This window comes from Martes martes, assembly GCF_963455335.1.
Source record: "Martes martes genome assembly, chromosome: 15".
In the NCBI taxonomy this organism is placed as follows: Eukaryota; Metazoa; Chordata; class Mammalia; order Carnivora; family Mustelidae; genus Martes; species Martes martes.
In genome coordinates, this window is record NC_137903.1 from 4,898,114 (window position 1) to 4,917,212 (window position 19,099).

Genomic DNA, 19,099 nt, shown 5'->3' on the forward strand with positions numbered 1-19,099 from the left:
TGGTGCTGGAAGGGTCATCCACACGGATGTCTGAATTCCCAGAACCTAGGACAGGAGCGGGCGAGTCAGGGCATCAGAGCTGAAATCTGCCAGCAGCCATGGGGTGCGGGGGTGCGGGTGGCTGACTGTGCTGGTGGCAGTGACGGGGACGTCACAAATGGGCCCATGGGACTGGCCCCTGGCGCAGCACAGGGCTCATCAACGTCAGCCTCTCAAGGCAGCATCTCTCCCTCCGCGCGCCACAGTTCTCGAGGCTCCATATACGGCATCTTGCCGTCACTCAGTCCTCCAGGGTCTCGAATTCTTTGCTCAGTCTACCAGTCAGTCAGAACCATGCCGCTCTCGTCTTTGAAACACCGCCTTCTTCTCCGGTCCAATGGAGATGCGCCTCTCTGTGCTCCCACGTCCTCACTGACCCCGCGGGACCTGCTCTGGCGCTGGCCGGCCAGCCTACTTCTCTTCCCCACTAAGGTTCCTTATGTGTCACGTACGGATGCGAGGAAGACCCCGTGGGGGAGCGAGCGCTCCTCTCCGGTGCCAACCCCCGACCCCCGGCACCCCCCTTCTGCAGCCAGTTGCCCTCCGCGCCCCCTCCCCTTCGGAGCCCCTTCCTGGGCTCTTGGGTCTGCCTCCTCCTCTCACCACCCCTCCTCTTCACCTGCTGAACACTTCGCAGCCGCACACCTGCAGCCCCTGAACTAAGCATGGGAGGGCGGCGCCAAGGTCAACGAGACAGGTGCTTGCCCTTGAGTGGCTCTCAGTGGGTCAGGAAAGCAAGTAAACAACTCAGAACCCAACACGGAAAGTGCTGAGAAGAGATGGTAGGAAGGGCGGGGGGCCTAGACCTGACTCGCCTTGGAGGGGTGGGGAGGGAGGGAGCCTGGGAGGCGACCTGGATCCCTTCTGACTCTGCCCACCCTCCCCCAGACCTACGAGCAGCGGAAGGTGTTGGAGTTCACGTGCCACACGGCCTTCTTTGCCAGCATCGTGGTCGTGCAGTGGGCCGACCTCATCATTTGCAAGACCCGGCGCAACTCAGTCTTCCAACAGGGCATGAAGTGAGCGCCCCTGCCCCGGCCCCACCCCCTCCTGCCCACACACGGTGGGGGGGGTCGGTGCCGCTCCCCTACCTCCCCCTCCTCTTCTCCAGCACACGCTTCCCCATTTCTTCCCAGAAACAAGATCCTAATATTCGGGATCCTGGAGGAGACCTTCCTGGCTGCTTTTCTGTGCTACACACCAGGCATGGACACAGCCCTGAGGATGTACCCACTCAAGTGAGTGAGGGCAGGGACACAGGCTTGCAGGGGGCGGGGGTCTCCAGCACAGGGAGACCCCAGGAGAGGAAGCCGCCAGTTGGGGGCTGCCAGGACGGACTGGGCCACCCTGGGTGATGTAAGGAGAACCGTCTGTGCTCCCATAAATGCGTCGTATTTAGGGAGGGATGGGGGCCCCGTGCCAAGTGATGGCACCCCGCGAGACATGGAAATTTAGCAGACTTGCCGGCACTCCACCCAAGGGCATCTTTTTGAAGGTGCCGGGTGGCATAGCTGTTGAAGGGTACAAATGGCTTGGAGCGGAAGTAAACATAAAAATAGCCTAATCCACGCATGGCTAATTGTGCTGTGCGGAGGCAGACACCGTCAAGGTGCGTCTGTGAGTGGGCATGCAGAAAGTCGTACTGTCTGCTACCTTGTTCTCCTCAAAACAGGCCCATGTTTTTGCTTTTGTTTCGTATTGTCTTTTTACATTAGTCTATCCTTGTTGTGAACAAATTTACAAGGAGGGGCTCCTGGGGGGCTCAGTCTGTTGAACATCTGACTCTTGGTTTTGGCTCAAGTCATGATCTCAGGGTCTTGAGATCAAGCCCCTTGGGGCTCTGTGCCCAGTGGGGAGGCTGCTTCCCCTCTCTGTCCCTCTACCCCTCCTCCATCTCCATTTGCATGAGCACAAGCGCGCTCTCTCTCTACCTCTCTAAAATAAATCAATAAATCTTAAAAAAAATGTTTACAGGGAAAAAAGCAAAACCACCACGCCCCCCATCACCCTCAGCTGCAAAGGCAGTCTATTCCTGACTCAGACCGTGTGCTTCCCGCTCGTCTGCTACCAATGCACACACCTCACTCACCTTTCTGTCTCTCGCAGCGTTTTATACAACGCTTTGTATACTGTCGGGGCCCAATTAATGTTTAATACCAGACACTGGCGCCGCCCTTAGATACCGAAAAGCCCAGGTTTGCATCTCAACTCTGCTGTGTATTATTCTGGACAGCGTGTAACCCGGCTGAGCCTCAGCCGGACCTGCGTCCTACACGCCGGGCAGACCGTTGTGAGAACTACGTGCAGAAATGTGTACAGGGCACCCAGCACGGTGGCGTGGGTCACTGCAGGAGCTTTGTTCATAGGAGCTTGATTCCTGTTGCTAGCGATGTCAACATTCAAGTCCTTGTCGATGCAGCGGGGCGTTAACTGGGCTCCCACACATTCTGTACGCACCCCGACCACAGCACACGTCACCCAACATTGCACTTCGGCTGTTTTTCTATCTTCGCTTCCCGGACCACCCGAGCTCCTTGAGGTCAAAGGCCATCATCATGCCATCCGTTTTAGTCTCTCGCGCCCTACACGGACACGGAGGGACACATGGCGATTGCTGTTGAATGTGTTTGTGGCCGTGTGTATGGAACCGTGTGTGCACGTGGGATGAATCCCGGCCAAGGCCCCCGCTGGCCAAGACGGCAGCCGCCCCCTGATGCAGGAGAGACGTCAGGGCTCAAAGCCGATGGCCAAGAAGGAATCCTTGAGATGTCTTTGGTGCCGAAAGGTAGTTTTGTTAAAGCCCGGGGACAGGACCCGTGGGCAGAAAGAGCGGCTCTGGGGCTGATTGTATACTTTCATTTTTTAAAAAAATATATATAGTATATATTTATTTGACACAGTGAGAGAGATAGTGAGAGAGACAGAGCGAGCTGGGGGAAGGGCAGAGGGAGAAGCGGGGTCCCTGCTGAGCAGGGAGCCCAATGTGGGGCTCGATCCCAGGACCCTGGGGTCATGACCTGAGCCAAAGGCAGACGCTTAACAACTGATCCCCCCCCAGGAACTCTGGGGGGTTCTATACTTTCTATACTTTCAAGTTGGGAGGGGGCTAGGGAAGCGTCATCAGTCTCTAAGGAATTTTGGAGACAGGGTTTCCAGGACCTTGAAGGGGACATTTTCCTATTGTTAGGAAAAGGTCAAAGGCCATTTATTACCCTCCAATAAAACCTTAGTCCTGAGACGTCTCAGATGTATATCAACGGGGCATATCCTGGGCAGATGACTGCCAACCTATATCTTGAGAGGGTAGAGATAAAGGAAATTTCCAGAGGAATTTCTTTATGTTAAAGTAGACTTACAGGGTCCTGGGAGTCGGGCTAAGGTTGCCTTTGGCCCTTAGCAAGGTCTGGGCATCAAGGCAGCTGAGTCCCAGGAGGCGCGTCACTCCGCCTGGTTCAAGGACTCGTCAGCGGGCTGGAGGCAGTGTGGAAATGTAATTTTTCTTTTGCCTTCTTTCCCACAACACCCTCCTTCAGTCACTCGCTACTGAGCTCTTGCAATATGGCTGTTGAGACTGAGAACCAGAGTTCGTAATCCTCTCTAGTTAGTGTAGACTTAGACTCTCAGGGACTGTCCCACTGAACACAACTTTCCTGTCTGGGTTGGACTACATTTTCTTACCCTTGGAAAATCCAGTGTCTGACATGTGACGTGTCCTCAGCGTGTAATACTCCCCAGACCCCAAAGACTTAGGGGAAAAGAGGCTTGTAAACTACCTCCTTCATAATGTTTACTCTGCTTCCCTGTGCACACGATGATACTTTGGATATACTGGATTAAATAAAAACCTAGTATTAGAATGAATTGCCCCCATTTCTTTTTACTTATTTTAATGCAGCTACTGGAAAACAGTGAGCCTCGTGGCTCGGAGTGATGCCACTGGGCTAGGCCACCTCCCTGTCACCCCAGGGAACAAACGTGGCTGTGATCTGACTCTTCCCCAGTCTCCCTGGCCTCTAAGGACAGAAGAGATTCCGGAAGAAAAACGTTCCCCGTGTTCACAACATGGACAAGTGTATCCATTCCTCAGGGAAATATCCCCACAGGTGCAGTCCCGGGGAGACCCCTCCTGCTCAGACCACCCTCCCCTTTGGGGGCACAAGGCCCAGAAGACCTGTAAGGCAACAGGGGTCTCCCTGACGACTGCAGAAGCCAGGAGCACTGCAGTACCTTTAACGCGGAATTTGTCACGTTCTGTTGTCACTGGCTTCTTGGGTTTCCCTCTCCTCCCTCCCCCACCCGGCTCTGACCTCCCCAGGGCTAGGGCTCAGCCCTCCAGCCGGTGATGAGATGCTCGGTTCTGCGCGCTGTTCTCTGCACCTGCCCTCTGCACTTGCCCTCCTCTGGCCCTTCGATCCCGCCCTGCTGACCAACACTTGTCCCCCACAGGCTACCCTGGTGGCTCTGTGCCACTCCCTACAGCCTTCTCATCTTTATCTATGATGAAATTAGGAAACTCACCATCCGATCTCATCCTGGCGGTGAGGCCCCCCCGCTCCCTGCTCCAAGGCGTCTCCAGCCTCCCGACCAGCTCTCCCCTCCCACCTTGTTCCCAGGGGGCCGGGCCCCTCTCTCCCCACCCCTTTTCCTCCCTCCTTAGTGGGCTCCCCTCCACCTTCCCAAGTTCACTCTGGTCTCCTCTCACCCACAGGGTGGCTGGAAAGAGAGACCTACTACTGAACTCAGCAGAAGAAGAGCTTCCCGTGCGGGGGGCGTCCCAGGGCCGGGTGGGGGGCTGGGGTTATAAGTCGGGCGCATCTGAGAAAGCATGAGTCAGGGCAGAGCTGCTGGGATTACCTGGGAGGAGAGAGACAGGCAGTCCTGGTGCTGGACTGAGGGCACTGGGGAGGTGGAGGGCCAGCACAGCCTGTGTCCGGTGGGAGAGGCGCTGTCCTGCTGAGTTAGTAGCCAGTCTAGAGAGTAAATGTTTGCAGTGGCCCTCATCTGGCTGGATGTGTCCGTCTGGTTTCTGCAAAGAGGGGACTACTGTGACGGTGTCTCCGAGGTCTCCATGGGAGCTAGGCAGGGGGGCCTTTCAGGGACCGAGTTGGGGCCGGGAGGGGGTCGGAATCAAGCATCGCTGCCCCTTGAGGGCTGGCCCCCGACTTAAAGTCCAAAGAGCCAAGAGAAAGAGAGGACAGGATAGTGGAGCAGGGTCAGAGACACGGGTGGGGTGAGAGAGAAGCAGCAGAGCCCCAGACTCAACAGGGGACCACAGCACCCCAGTCCAGAGTGGCACATGGACTCATCATGGAACTTGGTGGTAGGAAAGACCTTAGGTCGTCCATGCAGAACCCAAGGTCCAACAGGACTTGGGAAGCGTCCCACGGTGAGTGGCGAATGTGGGACACAGCCTTCCTCTGGGGACGGGACGCTGGTCCCTGCCCTCCGGCCCCTCCACCCCATCCCATCATTCTGGATCCAGTAGCCTTGACTTTGGGTGAAGCACCCTGCCCCTTCACCCCTGGCTCTGCCCAGGGGGACATTCCCAAAGGTCTGGTCTCTGGAGCCTAAGAAGCGCGGCCCAGGCTCCTGGCTGTGTCTCTGGGGAGGAAGTGGAGGAGCCCTGGGCCTTTGCCCCCCCACCGCCCCTCCCTCGCACCCTCAGAGGGGGCTCCTCCTTCCTCTTCACCCCTGTACTGGCTGTTGCTTTGTGAGCCGGTCTGCTTTGCCCTGGAGGTCGTCACGGTCACACCTCTCTGGGGGCTGAGCGCAAAGCATGCAGGGCAGAGAGAAATGCGAAGGGAATCTGCTGGAAGTGGTCGCCTGTCGCCAAAAACAGAGCGTGTGCGTTAAGGGACAGCCCAGTGTGGCGAGCGCCCGAAGCACACTGTCCAGTAACTCACACAGCAAGTAGACTCGGAGCACCCACCCTGTTTCCCTGATGAGGCCCCCAAGGTTGGTCTGATTCCAGCACTTACACCCGTAACTACTTAGAGCCCAAACTCGCAGTGAGGGCTGGGGTGGACCCAGAACAATAGGGTCGGGTGGAGGAAAGTCCCCGGAGGGTCTGGGGGCTGAGCGGCAGAGAGGGCCGCTGTCAGGCGGAGCCCGCCGCTCCCGCTCGGTCCCTGCCCCAGGCTCCCGCCGAGGTCTCTCCCACCTGTCGCCCGCCCTCCTCCCGCAGCAGGTCCCCTAGGGACAGGGCTATATCGGTCTGGGGTCCTTCCCCTGCTGCTGACTCGGCTGCCGCACCAGGCCTGGAAGATGGAGAGACCAAGGCGTGGGGCGTGGGGGGGGGGGTGGGGAGCGCTGAGGGACCAGCAACTCGGGTTTCAACGGCAGGAGCTTCGGGCATCTGGTGGGTTAAAAATACAGAGGCCCCAACTCGGGGTCATTTGATACCCGCTGCTGAGGCCTATTAAGTCCAAGGGCCTGAAGACAGGGGCCCAGAGGGAAGGGACGGAGTAGAAAGTGGGGAGCAAAGCAGCAGGGGTGCGGGGTGGGGAGCAGGAGGGGAGGGTGCAGCTGCTGGGATGGACTGGGTGGGAGTGGGGGGCCCAGGTCCCCTCTTAGCCCCATCTCACACCCCTGGGGGTGCCGAGGGGCAGGTCCAATGTTCCAGCGTCTGCCCCTCCCCCAGAGTGCAGCGGAAGTCAGAAACTCTGGCCGTGGCCATGGCTTGCTGCTGCGGGCAGCTCGGTGGCTTTCCTGTGAGGCCAGGAGATGGGTTCCGAGGCCTCTTTAGCTCAAACGGGCCCAGCTCAGGTTGGCTCTGGCCTCTCCCGTCCCAGTGGCAGCTGTCTCTCTTGGACCCCCTCCTGCCACATTCTTGAGATCTTCCGTGGCCTTACTTGCTTGGTTCGTGGTGCAAGGCCCACCCCACAGGAGGGGGAAAGTTGTTCTTCTAACACAATTTCATGTCCCTTCCCCGGGTGCAAAAGAAACCCTCCCTCTCCAAAATCAGAAATAGCTCAGGGTGGGGGCGGAGGGCTTCGATCTAGCCTCTCCCTGGGCTCCCTTGTGCCTCAGTTTCCCTGTGCCTGGTAGGAGTCCTGGAGGGCCATGAAAAGGGTCCTTCCTTCCTAGGTACCCAGAGCTGAACTCGTCCCCAGCCCCCACCCCCAGGATGGGGCACGGGAAGTTAGAGCCCCTCCCCCCACTCCACCAGGGCTCTCAAGTGCACAGAACGAATCAGAATCAACCCCCGGCTCTGGTGCAGGGCCCCCGTCTTCAGGTTTTCCCCGAGTTGAGTTAACGTCTCCCCGGCCTTTGCACCTGATCCTCTTTGTCAGAATGTGCTCAGCAACTCTCCCTCCGGAGGATGGCCCAGCCCCAGGGAGCCAAGCCTCCCCGCTGGGCCCTAGAGAACGGAGGCCCCTTTGATCCGAGTCTGTGCTGAGCACGAGGACGAGGCAGCACACAGGACTTTCCTCTTCTCGGCTCGGCCCCGTGGAGAGAAACCCGAAATCGCATTTCTGCAGGGTGGACGCGGGCCAGTTCTCCTGGCCCCACGCCCCGTCCTGCCCCTGCGTCCAGACTGAGGGCGTTGAGTGAAGCACAGGAAAGCGGCTGGGGCCAGGCCAGGCGGCCCCGTCTTGCCGCCAACGAGGTTCCATCTTTTATTCAGAGAATGACCTCATCCTTGGTCCTGGCTCTTGAAAGGGAAGCGCAGGGGTCTCTTCCTGCAGCCCGGGCGCTTCGTACCAACCTCTCGGCCGCAGGATCGAGGACACAGTCCCAGGTTTTAGGACAAGAAGCAATCTGGCATTTGTGCCCCTTTGTCCAGGCGTATGAATTTAATCTCTGACCCAGAACACGTCCTCTCCACCCCCATTGCTCTCAGTCTGAGTACCCTCACCCTCCCTGGACTCTCCCTAATGACCCCACGCCTCCCCTCCCCCAGCCCAGCTCATTTACCTCCGACTCATCTGGTCCTATTTTTAGCTCAGCCTTTTTCCTTTCTTAATATGGCGATGAGCTTCCGCGGGCAGTGGGGACCGTGCTGAGGAACCCTGCCCGTGGCGGAAGGCGGCGGGGGAGGGGCTCCAGGAGCCTGGGGGCGCGGTGGAGGAGGAGGGAGGGTCCCGGCCCTCCTGGAGCTGTCCTGGCCTCAGAAGGTTATCTTCTCTCCTGCCAACCCCAGAGACATATTTAGACGGAGCCAGGTGGGGGCCCCCGTGGTGCCAAGTTCAGGGACAGCTCCGGTTCCCTCCCCGCCCCCTGCTCCTATCCCTCCTCCTGACCCTTTCACTCTTGGCTCTGTCCGCAGTGTGTCCAGAACCCAGCAGCGTCCTCCGTCCCCTGCTCTGGGCCATTCCCCACCCCACCCCCTCTGTGAGCCCCTCACTCAGGGTTCAGGACCCGCGGCCCCGCCCTACCCCAGCTCCCTCTTCAGGACCGGGCCAGCTGACCCCGACCCCGCTCCCTCCACGCGCACCTGCCGACAGGATGGGGGCCGGTGCTGGGCCCGGGCTGTGGCCTGCAGTGCTGTTCCTGCTCGTGCTAGGTTCACCCAGATTGGGGGTGCAGGGGGAGGACGGGCTGGAATTCCCTCAGTATGACGGCGTGGACCGCGTGATCAATGTCAACGCGAAGAACTACAAGAACGTGTTCAAGAAGCATGAGGTGCTGGCGCTGCTCTACCACGAGCCCCCCGAGGACGACAAGGCCTCACAAAGACAGTTCGAGATGGAAGAGCTGATCTTGGAGGTGAGTGGGGGGGGCTCTCCCGGCCACCCCCAGCCTGGCCACATGCAGACTTGGAGGGGGACTCTCAGGGGGCGGGGGACAACATGCCAGCAGACTCGCGGCGTGTGGCCTTGGCCCCACGAGAAAGCGGCTTGGAGCCCAAAGTCCCACCACGGTCAGGCACGCTTAGGCGGCAGGGGCTGCAGGGAGACCCCTCCTCCAAGCCGCCGGAGGCTGCTGGTGCTCCGGTAGGCCAGGACTGAGGTGTCCTTGGAAGGGGAGCACAAAAAAGAAAAGGGACGTGCTTCGGAGCAGGGGGTTGGAGCTGGACAGCAGCCCCAATCCACTCTCCCGGCCAGAACGTGCCCCCCTGTCCGCACACTGCAGGGCCTGCACCCCAAGCCCATCCAAATGGGATGCATCTTAAAGGCTACCTACCTCTTCATTCGCATGGCATCACTTTCTCCCGCCCAAGGTTTAACTAAGCCCACCATGGCTCCCACCGGCCTCAGTCCCTCTCTCCCTAATTCTCCATCCGCCCCCACTGGGTCAGGCCGGATGCCCTGATGGGAAAACTCTTGCCGTCGGAGGAGGTTTCAGAACGCCTCCCCCAGCTTCGCTCTGTGGAAGGGCTCTCCTCGCCCCGGAGCAGAGCAGACTTACAAGAGAAAAGGCCTGTTCCGGGGGATGCCTGGGAGACACAGGCCCACACACTCTCTAGCCGCCAGGACGCATTCGTGCTCCGGTCCAAGCTTCTGGAGCCCCTTCTCCAGCCCGGCAGGACAGCGAGGCTCCAGCCTGCCCGAGGGAGGGACCACAAGCTCTCATTTCCCTGTGCCCCTGTGGGTGCTGGGACCTGCCATCGGATGAATGCACCGAGTATTTTTATCCTGAGTGCTCAGCATCTCTGCTCATTCACCTGCCAACAGCCTCCCCGTTCTGGAGAATCCGGGCGCCCGGTGTCGCTTAAGAGGGAGCGTGGCAGAGTGAGCCAGGGCTGAGTCCAGCTGGGAGGCTGGAGGGGGCAGGGACCTAGGGGAGTGACTGTCCACAGCCTGAGTAAGGAAGGGCTGGGACACAGAGGGCACGTTTGGCCTCAGTGAGGACAGCTCTACCCGTGTCCCCTCTCGTGCCTGCTAGAGTCCTCCTCTGAAGGTGACAAGTGGTGGCCACGGTGACCTCTACTCTCAGCTCTCTGGCTTCGGCCACTCCTCAGTGACATGACCGCCCCCCCCCGCACCCCTGCCCTCCAAAATGCTCCACAGTGGGGGTCCCTAAGAAGAACCTCAAGGACTTCTAGTGTCACCCCACACAGAGCCTGGCCTTTAATGACGATGGTGGGCAGGGCTCAGCCCCAAAGCAGGAAGGGCCTGAGCTGCTCTGAAATCAGACTCCCAGCATCCCTCGGGAGCCCGGAAGTGTCCCGCACCCGCCTTGCGGAGCGACATCGGAAGCTCCATGCCCACGAGCAGCCGTGTCCAGGGGCCGAAACGGAACCACAGCCCGAGGGCGGGCTCGCGGGGGAAATGGCGGTTCCCTGGAGCCCTGCGCCGCGCCAAGGGCAACTCTTCTCTTCCCCATGTCCCCAGTGACCGCTCTGGGAAGCGTGAGATGGGCACGGGGTGACTAGGAGTCCCAGAGCTGATTCCATCCCTGTGCTCCCTCCAGTTAGCGGCCCAAGTCCTCGAAGACAAGGGTGTTGGCTTTGGGCTGGTAGACTCGGAGAAGGATGCGGCTGTAGCCAAGAAACTAGGTAAGGAACGGGTGGGGAGGCCCTGGTGTGTGCACATGAGGGATGGGCGAGGCCCAGGCCAGGGATTTGCGTGGGCCCCACCGTGTCTGATCTGGCAGTGGGAAGAAAAGACTGACACCGGGCGTCCTGGCACCTCCTTCACTCCTCGTAGAGACCCGTGATCAAATCCCAGAAAGAGGCAGGGGCGGCCTCCTTCATCCTAACCTACACACCAGGGCTGAGTGCTGGAGGAAAGGGGCAGAACACAGGCCGGCTGGAGAGGCCTCTCGGTCCAGAGCCTGCGGGAGGGGCGGGTCCCAGCACCGGCCACCAGGGAGCAGCAGAGGCCTGAACTGGACCCCGGAGGTGGCTGGGGCCGGCGGTCAGTAAGGAGGTCATCTGGTCAGTAATAGCAGTGGGTTACAGGGCAGGACCGGCAGGGAGCGACGGGAGTCCTCAGAGGAGGTAAAGGAAAATCTGTCTCTAGTTATGGCGAGCAGAGAAAGGCAGACATCTTGCTAGAGTCCACGTCTCCCCATGTCCCCCCGACACCCCCGCTGAGCCCGCCTTCTGGAGAGCCCCGGGCCGGCCCGTTGCCTGGGCTAGACGCACAGGCCCAGACCCCAAGCTGTAGGGGCCTGAAGTGAGGTGAGCAGGGTGGGGGCAGGGAGGGGTGGAGGACTCCAGGGGTGCTGGGACGGGTCCTGGACCTGTGGGCAGCCTGGCCGCCCCGCTCACCTCCGGCCGGCGCCGTAGGACTCACGGAAGAGGACAGCATCTACGTGTTCAAGGGAGATGAGGTCATCGAGTACGACGGCGAGCTCTCCGCAGACACCCTGGTGGAGTTTCTCCTCGATGTGAGGCTCTCCCGGACCCCGTGGCCTTGCTTTAAGACTTCACACCCATCCCCAACCAAGCCCAGCCTCGCCCACGTGCCCATGCTCACACGCCTGCACACACGTGCACATGCTCACACACACGGGCACACACACTCGGTAGACAGCCCCTCCCGCCCACCCCTGTGTCCCTCATCCCTCCCCCGGCTCCTTCCAGTGAGGAGACCCCTTGCTCTCCTCCAGGTCCTAGAGGACCCTGTGGAACTGATCGAGGGCGAGCGCGAGCTGCAGGCGTTTGAGAACATCGAGGACGAGATCAAACTCATTGGCTACTTCAAGAACAAAGATTCTGAGCGTGCGTCACCCCCAGAGCCCCTGTCCCTCTGTGGGCCCCCGTTTTACCCATCTCCCTAACCCCCACTCCACCCACTGTCTCCATGTCTCTGCAACTGACCCCCTGGCGTGGTCAGCTCCCTCAGGGCTCTGGCCTCCCTGCACTTGGGGCTCCCAGACAGGGACCCCCAGCCCCCTAACTTCCCCCACTGAAGTCTTACTGCTCTTAGAGAACGAGGGGGGGTCTCAAAAGGAACCCCTCTGGCCAAAGGAGACTTGGGGAGAGACAGAGTGGCCCTGGCTCCCCCAGAGACTGACTCTGTCTTACTCCTTCAGATTACAAGGCCTTCGAGGACGCGGCGGAAGAGTTTCACCCCTACATCCCTTTCTTCGCCACCTTCGACAGCAAGGTCTTTTTCCTGCGGCCATACGGAGGCCCCCTCGCCCCTGCAGCTGCCCTCCGGACCTCTGTCCCAGAATCTGTGGGGGGGCCTGGTCACACATGACACCCCCACCCCCACCTCGGGCCTCTCTCTCTTGCCCCAAAGATTTTAGACCCTTTAGCCCACTCCTCTAGGGTTCAGCCAAAGCCCAGAGACCTTGTCCATTGTCCCAGTGGCAGCGACGCGGGCCCAGGTCGTCTGACCTCCGTCCTAAGACCTGCTCCCCATGACGCGCTTCCCCCACCCCCTCCCCTGCCAGGTGGCAAAGAAGCTGACCTTGAAGCTGAACGAGATCGATTTCTATGAGGCCTTCATGGAGGAGCCTGTGACCATCCCAGACAAGCCCAACAGCAAAGAGGAGATTGTCAGCTTCGTGGAGGAGCACAGGAGGTGGGCAGCAGGGGCGCCCCTGAGCCGGGTGGCACCGCCTAGCGCCCCAACACCCATGCGCAAGAGGGGCCGGGGGTCCCCGCCAGCCAGGAAGCTGGTCTGGCTGCGGGATGAACGCCGTCCCGGGCACGGCTGCCGCTCGCTCGCCCACAGACCAGGTTCGGCCAGGGGGCTTCCAACTCTACTGTTGTTTTTAATCTTCCCAACAAGCTCAGGGACCCCGGTCCCACCGGTAGGAAGTGTCAGAACAGGATCCTGACCCGGATCTGGGCACCACTGTTTCTCGACCTGGGTGACCGGGGGGAGGGACGGGCCAGGTCGGGGAGGCTCTCACCCTCCAGGGGGACACCGGCATTTTTGATGGAGGAGAGAGCTACCGCTATCTGGTGGGGAGAAGCAGGGGCGCTGCTAACCCTCCAGGGCACACCGGACTGCACCCCACAACAGAAAATTCTCCAGCCTGAGGCTGGGACCCTGCCCTCACTCCCACGCGGTGGTTTTCTTCCTTCACCGCACCCCATAGCTGGGGGCGTCCCCTCGTGTCTGTGGAGATGCCGCTCCCTTCACCCTGTCCCGCTAGATCACGGTCCCTTTTGTCGGGGAGGGCCAGTCACAACACCTCCACGGCACCTCGCACAGCGCCCAGAACATCTCAGCCTCTCGGCTGTGCGGTATGAACGAGGGAATGCCCAGATACCCCGTTCTCGCCTTTCTCCCAAAGACACTCTTCCAGGCCATGGGCCCACCCGCTGCCTCCCCACCTGCTTTAACCAGGCGGTGACCCGGGCCTGGAGCCCGGAGCTTAGACTCCGCCAGATGGCTTTGCTCTGGCCTACAAGCTGTCTGTGCCCTAGGCTTGACCCTAAACTCTCTTGGGGGGCATCCTTCTCGCCCGCTGAGTCGTGACCATCTCTTCTAGGTCCACCCTGAGGAAGCTGAAGCCTGAGAGTATGTATGAGACGTGGGTGAGTGTCTCCCCCAGACGGGGCCGGGTCCCCAGGGGGGCGTGGGTGGCTGAGGACGGAAGTCCCGGAAAGTTCCCGCCCCGCTGCGCTCCGTGCCTGGCAGGAAAGACCAAACACCAGCAGAGTTTGGAGGCTGTTGCTCTTAAGAACGTGCCAGGAATTAGGAGACACACAGACCCTGACACAGATGACAGGGAAGAAGATCTGGGGCTGCAGAGTTGGCTAGAGGAGACGGGGTGGGGGCCCTGGAGGGGAAGCGAGCCATCCGCGTCCCCGGGGCAGGGCCGCCGCCACAAGAACGTACCTAATCCAGGAGCTGGGGGTTCCACGAAATTCAGGCTCTAGGAGGAGGCAGCGTGCGCGTGGCTCTCAAACTTCAAGAAGCATAGCTAAGCCACGCTGTCCCCAACAGGAGGACGACATGGACGGAATCCACATTGTGGCCTTCGCGGAGGAAGCTGATCCTGGTGAGGGAGGGACGCTGGTTTGGGGGGGCGGTGCTGGTGGTTGGGGGACACAGGGGTGCTTGTGAGATGTATGAGCTCAGGCTTCAGTGGGAGGCCCTTCTGGGAGTGCAGGGACCCCGGGGTGAGGCAGCATCGATGGTGGGAGGAGGGGAGCACCCCGGACACCGGCTGCCTCTGCCTCCCTTTCCTCCCTGTCCCACCTAACGCTTCTTACTCGTGTTCCCTCCTAGATGGCTATGAGTTCTTGGAGACGCTCAAGTCTGTGGCCCAAGATAACACTGAAAACCCCGACCTCAGCATCATCTGGATCGACCCTGACGACTTCCCCCTGGTGAGAGGCTCGGCTCTCCCCAGGCAGGACCTGATGCCGTCACCCTTCCTGAGAGGACCTGCTGTCAGGGTTCCAGCCCCAACTTCTGGCCTGAGGAACTTGGGGGGGTATGGCTGGTGCTCAAGGGCACCGTGGGCATGGAAGTCACCCTGAGAAGGGGAGACAGGATGAGAAGTAAATGACATGGAACATAGCACACACGATGCCCCGAGCAGAGACGCGGCAGGGAGCTCGTGTGCCCGGGGCTGACTCCTTCTACAAAAAAACAGAGTGTTGGGGGGCAAGTGGACCCATGAACCCTGCAGATGGTTCTACACGATCACAGACTGGAAGTGGGGAGAGTCCGTGCCTCCGGGGACAGCTCCGTTCCCAGCCAGATCCCCAACACTCGAACTCGTCGTTGAAAGAGCAGCAGAATGAACAGATACGTGAGGAACATTGGCAATTACTGGGGGACGACGGCCTCAGTTTAGAGATGCAGAACCCGAGGGTCCCTGAGAAGTGACTTCCCCAGAGTCGCAAGATCAGGCAGTAGCAGAGCCAGGATCGGAACACAGGTTCCGATGCGGTTTTCCTGGGAAAGTCTGGGCCAGTGTCTTCAGCTGACCCCTCCAGATGATTTCCCTTTGGGATTTTTACCTGCAACTGCTCCCGTCTACACCTTCCCTTTTGGGCCCCACAGGGGGACCGTCCCCCATCCCCCACCGTGAGCTCATAGCGACCTTCCCCTGTCCCCTGTCTTCCCCTGACCCTCTACACTCCCCGTGCTAGACCCACGTGTTTCCAGACGCTGTATCGTTACCATATGTGGTCTCTCCACAGCTGGTGCCCTACTGGGAGAAGACATTTGACATCGACCTGTCAGCCCCGCAGATAGGCGTGGTCAACGTTACCGATGTGAGTTTCCTTCCCACATGCCCCACTTGCCCCCCAACTCTGCTTCCCAGCCCATCCAGCTCTCCCTGCTCCGCTGACCGCCCCCCAGAAGTCAGACATGCCCGGAGACTCAGGGTCTGAGCACACAGCCCCCTGCCCTCCTCCTCCCAGGCCTGGCCCACCATCCTCTCCAGATCTCCCATTTGGAGTCAGGCCCCCTCATCGGCAACCCCAGAGCCCATGTCACATTGCTAACGGGATTTCGGTTCCCCTAGCTCTGCATCATGCCCGCCTCTCCCCTCGCCTCTCTCAGGTAGACTCTGAGCTCTTGGAGGGCAGAAAGCGGGTTCACACACAGCAGGTGGCCTCCGCAAGTTTGTTCTGGCGTACGGAGCAAGCCAGTCTGCGTTCATCCCCTTCTCCCTGTGACCAGGGCGGCGGGTATTTTGTTAACAACACAGCCAGATCTTATAAACTCGATTACAAAGAGACTCATAAAATGCTAGGAAGCTCCAGAAATCAAAGCAGCTCCTGCCGGAGAGAATCAGAGAGAAGGGTTTCGAAGGAGTGGCCCTGAAAGCAGAGACGGGACGGCCTGGAGGAGGCCGGACGCTCGCGGGGTGGATGATGAGTCTTTCCAAACCGACGGGAAAGTTAGTGTGAAAGGTCCAAAGTAGGAAAATGAGTATCAGGTACTGGAAAAGGCAAGTCATTTTTTATAGCTTGCGAGACTAGAGGCTTCTGCGAACAGGGCTGGAAAAGCCGGTTATGAAAAGCTGAAGGGCGGCTGGCCTGGCTCTCTGGCCGCCGGCGGTTCCCCATCAGAGGCCAACCCAGCCATCCCTGTCCCCCACCCTGTCACCACTCCCACCTAGACCTTCACCTGGACAGCGACCCCGGCCAGTGACAGGTGAAGGGGAGGGACAGAGGATGTAGGGAAGGACGGAGGGAGACCCATGACGGGGAGGACAGGTCTGCAGACCCGAGTCGGGCTTAGCTCCGGTCCCCTGTCTGTGCCTCACCCCAGGCGGACAGCGTGTGGATGGAGATGGACGACGAGGAGGACCTGCCGTCCGCGGAGGAGCTGGAGGACTGGCTGGAGGACGTGCTGGAAGGCGAGATCAACACGGAGGACGACGATGATGACGACGATGATGATGACGATGATTAGTGGCTGTGGCCTCATTCTCACAGCCCGGCCGCTCTCCCTGGGCTCCCTCCCAACCCCGTCCCTCCCTGGGCTCCTCTGGGGACACTGGGCCATCCTCTGCAGTAGGGAGGCCCTATGCTGAGTGCTGAGACCCCGACCTTTGCCCCACGAGGCCAGGACCTGCTCGTCCCCATGCGCCAGCCCAGCCACCTCTGCCAGCCATCACCTGTCCCTTGACGGCCCTGTTCCTACGATCCATTTCCTCCATGATCTGTTTCCTTCACCATTCCCTATGCTCTTCCCTCCGATTCTTTTCTCCTTGGTTCCCTCCACCTGTGCACACTCTTCCCCACACTCTCAAATCCTCCATCCTTCTGGCGGCCTGATCCCTGGCCAGGAGGAAGGGCGGGCCCCGTGTCTGGGGCTCTCGGCCATCTCTTGTTGATGCATTTGGGTCAGATATCGGGAGCCCTCAATAAAGGATCTGGGGCAGCATGAGCAAGTGTCTGCTGGGGAGAGGCAGCCCCAGGATGGGGGCTTGGGGGCGCGGGCCTCGTTAGGGCACCAGGATGGGGGGCTCCCTCCAGACGGTCATCCCAGAGAAGAGAGGACTGTTTATCTGCCACCAGTGCACAAGCTTTCCCCTCACACGTGGTGTTTGTCCAGCACCGCTGGGAGGCTCTGGGAGAACGGGGAGTGCTGGGCCTGTCCCTGCTCTCGAGCTGATTAGCCTCGCTGGGAAGTCAACACGAGCAGCCCAACAACTGAAGCCGAGCACAAAGCAATACGTAATTAAGTGATTATGTGCTGCTTGATAGCACCCTCCCTGCAGCTCTTCTTGGAACCCGCAGGACTGAACCCAAATAACTCTTCTTGGGGAGGCCTTCTCAGAGGCGGCCGCTGTGGTTCCCTCCTCCAGGCTCACGGGCCACTCTCTCCGCCTCCAGTCCAGCACTCCCTCACCCTCCCCGGACAGGTCCCTCTTCCCCACCGGACTGCGGGGTGGGGGTGGCGGTGCTTGAAGGCAGGGCGAAGGAGACAGGGAAGGGACATTCCCGTCAGTGGAGAGCATCAAAAGCGTGGGCAGAAAGTGGGTGTCCCACGGGGGTGCAGAAGAGACTGGAGAGGAAAGAAGAGAACCTCAAGGGGCGGCCATGAGAATGGGGGGACGTCACAGGATGCAAAGAAGTTTGACTTTAAACCTGGGGGCTGGGAGGAAGGACACAACTTAAATGTGGCAGTGATGAGCCGGATGGGCAGAGGGAGGGGAGGACGGAGACAGCAGGTGGGGGGGGGGGCGGCTTTCACAGTCGGAGCCCTTCAGAGGTTGGGAGAGCGTGGCCCTGCGCGGTGGCCGTGGGGTAAAGAGGAGACATAGAGTTCTGCGTTCCAGGGCTCCCATCCCGACCCCAGACCCGGGCTGCCAAGGCTCCTGGCAAGAAGGACCTACCTTCTCCCCAGCACCGCCCAGGCTGGTGTACGTGTCGGGGCGGTCAGATGATGTGGTGTGGGGGAGCCAAGGAACTGACCATGCCCAGAGCTCCCAGACGGGACAGCGGTCATGGGGCCGGGGTAGCAGTGGGTGGGCTGCCTAGGTGGCAAAGGAGACCTGAGGTGACACACGGGTCACCCTTCAGAGACAAACCCAGAAAGTGCTCCCAGTGGAGGCAGAAGCGTGTTGAGCAGAAACTGTGTGTTCACCCAACTAACACAGGGCTAACGGGGGGGCTGACCGTCCAGCGTTGGTCAGCGGAAGGCCCCAGATGTAACAGTCACCCCAGGTTTCCAGAGCCCACCTGTGCCAGTCCTTACACACTTAGGATTTCCAAGTCTCAGGAGAACCATGTTGGGTGGACGTCAGCATCTCCATGTCACTGGTGGGGACACTGAGAGCCCAAGGTAGACCCAGCACGTGAAAGGGGCAGGGCCAGCGCGAAGCCCAGGTCCCCTGCACCTGCGGCCTCAGGGAGACCTGACCCTGTCGCTGTCCAGAAGTCCTTCCGTTTCTCTGGGTCTCACCAAGGGGCCAGTGACGTGGCTTTGGTCCCACAGCACAGAGCAAATGAGACAGACGTGAGCAGAGGACGAGGCGGTCTTGCTCCCAGAGGGTGGTGACGGGGAGAGTCGCTGAAGAGCACGGAGAAGCAGCAGGAGCCTGAGTAGGAGCCTGAGTGTCTTCGGGCGCAGTGTAGACCAAGAAAGGAGGGGCTCACCTGAGGCTTCCTGACGGGCGTCTACTGGGCCAGAACTGAGAGGAGGCCAGGGCGGTCCCGGCCGTGGCATGGGATGGGGCTCAGACCTCTTCCCAGGGCCAGACTCTGCCAGAGTGGAAGCAAGGACCCTCGGGCGGGACAGGGGCTGCAGACAGATGCTTCCCCACTTCTTCCTTCCCTCTTTCAGTCTGGCTGAGAATCTGGGGGAGGAAAGTCCCTGGGGTGGAGAGGAAGTGAGAGCCGCCGTGCGGGGCCTGGGCAGAGAGGCAGCGCGAGGAGGAGACGGAGCTAAGTGTGGCTTGGCGCGATGTCTATATTTGCACGCTGAGCTCACCGCTGCTCATTCCCTCCCCAGAAAATAAAATTACATCATGGTGGGGGGAAGGCAGGAGGGCGGTATATTCGGGAAAGGTGAGAGGAACACAGGGGGCATCACCCCAAGGAGAGAGCGCGGAGAAGATCTGGGCTCCAGGTCAAGGCAAGGAGGCCCCACTTTGCTTCCCGCCCGCACCCTCGCCTCCACCCCGGCCCTCCAAAGTGGATAAAGTCGGAGCCGTCCCTGGGGCCCTCGCCACCGGTCCCCCGAACCCAGAAGGGGCGGAAAGAGGTGCCCCCAACACAAGTCGGCCCGCCAGG

At 60.3% G+C, this 19,099-nt stretch overlaps 2 protein-coding genes and 1 long non-coding RNA gene across 5 annotated transcripts in view; 2 read left to right on the plus strand and 1 right to left on the minus strand.

The window, feature by feature from the left end:
• The window catches only part of LOC308356258 (sodium/potassium-transporting ATPase subunit alpha-4), a gene marked incomplete at both ends in the record, with an annotated part of 28,977 nt that extends 24,201 nt beyond the window's left edge, over positions 1-4,776 (plus strand). Inside the window, 4 exons of the mRNA XM_080825104.1 lie at positions 928-1,058; positions 1,176-1,277; positions 4,486-4,577; positions 4,748-4,776. Of these exons, the coding sequence (XP_080681230.1) occupies positions 928-1,058; positions 1,176-1,277; positions 4,486-4,577; positions 4,748-4,776 (354 nt within the window). The remainder of the gene's footprint in view (positions 1-927; positions 1,059-1,175; positions 1,278-4,485; positions 4,578-4,747) is intronic.
• Positions 1-8,169, minus strand: part of LOC308356260 — a 22,695-nt gene extending 14,526 nt beyond the window's left edge. The window contains exons 1-2 of the long non-coding RNA XR_013968066.1: positions 7,957-8,169; positions 4,894-5,065 (exon numbers count right to left, since the gene is read on the minus strand). This is a non-coding gene — a long non-coding RNA (uncharacterized lncRNA). The remainder of the gene's footprint in view (positions 1-4,893; positions 5,066-7,956) is intronic.
• Positions 7,994-16,897, plus strand: CASQ1 (calsequestrin 1). 3 transcript variants are annotated; one of them, XM_080825107.1, is made up of 11 exons: positions 7,994-8,748; positions 10,396-10,480; positions 11,216-11,316; positions 11,539-11,650; positions 11,965-12,038; positions 12,331-12,461; positions 13,381-13,426; positions 13,839-13,893; positions 14,124-14,224; positions 15,047-15,121; positions 16,128-16,897. In XM_080825107.1, the coding sequence occupies exons 1-11, from the start codon at positions 8,488-8,490 to the stop codon at positions 16,269-16,271; spliced, it is 1,185 nt and encodes a 394-aa protein (XP_080681233.1). In that variant the 5' UTR covers positions 7,994-8,487; the 3' UTR covers positions 16,272-16,897. The 3 variants fall into 3 exon arrangements, with proteins under 3 accessions (XP_080681233.1, XP_080681232.1, XP_080681231.1); XM_080825106.1 differs by having other exon boundaries at positions 8,307-8,748; positions 11,180-11,316; positions 16,128-16,749; XM_080825105.1 differs by having other exon boundaries at positions 8,307-8,748; positions 11,216-11,454; positions 16,128-16,749.
• Positions 16,898-19,099: the final 2,202 nt, after the last annotated feature.

What these genes read in the sequence shown, in the direction of transcription:
- CASQ1 (XM_080825105.1), top strand. Translation starts at nt 8,488, where the DNA reads ATGGGGGCCGGTGCTGGGCCCGGGCTGTGGCCTGCAGTGCTGTTCCTG. An exon ending in TTCGTGGAGGAGCACAGGAG is followed by an intron (nt 12,462 to 13,380) that starts GTGGGCAGCAGG and finishes CATCTCTTCTAG; the next exon opens with GTCCACCCTGAGGAAGCTGA. An exon ending in ACCCTGACGACTTCCCCCTG is followed by an intron (nt 14,225 to 15,046) that starts GTGAGAGGCTCG and finishes GTCTCTCCACAG; the next exon opens with CTGGTGCCCTACTGGGAGAA.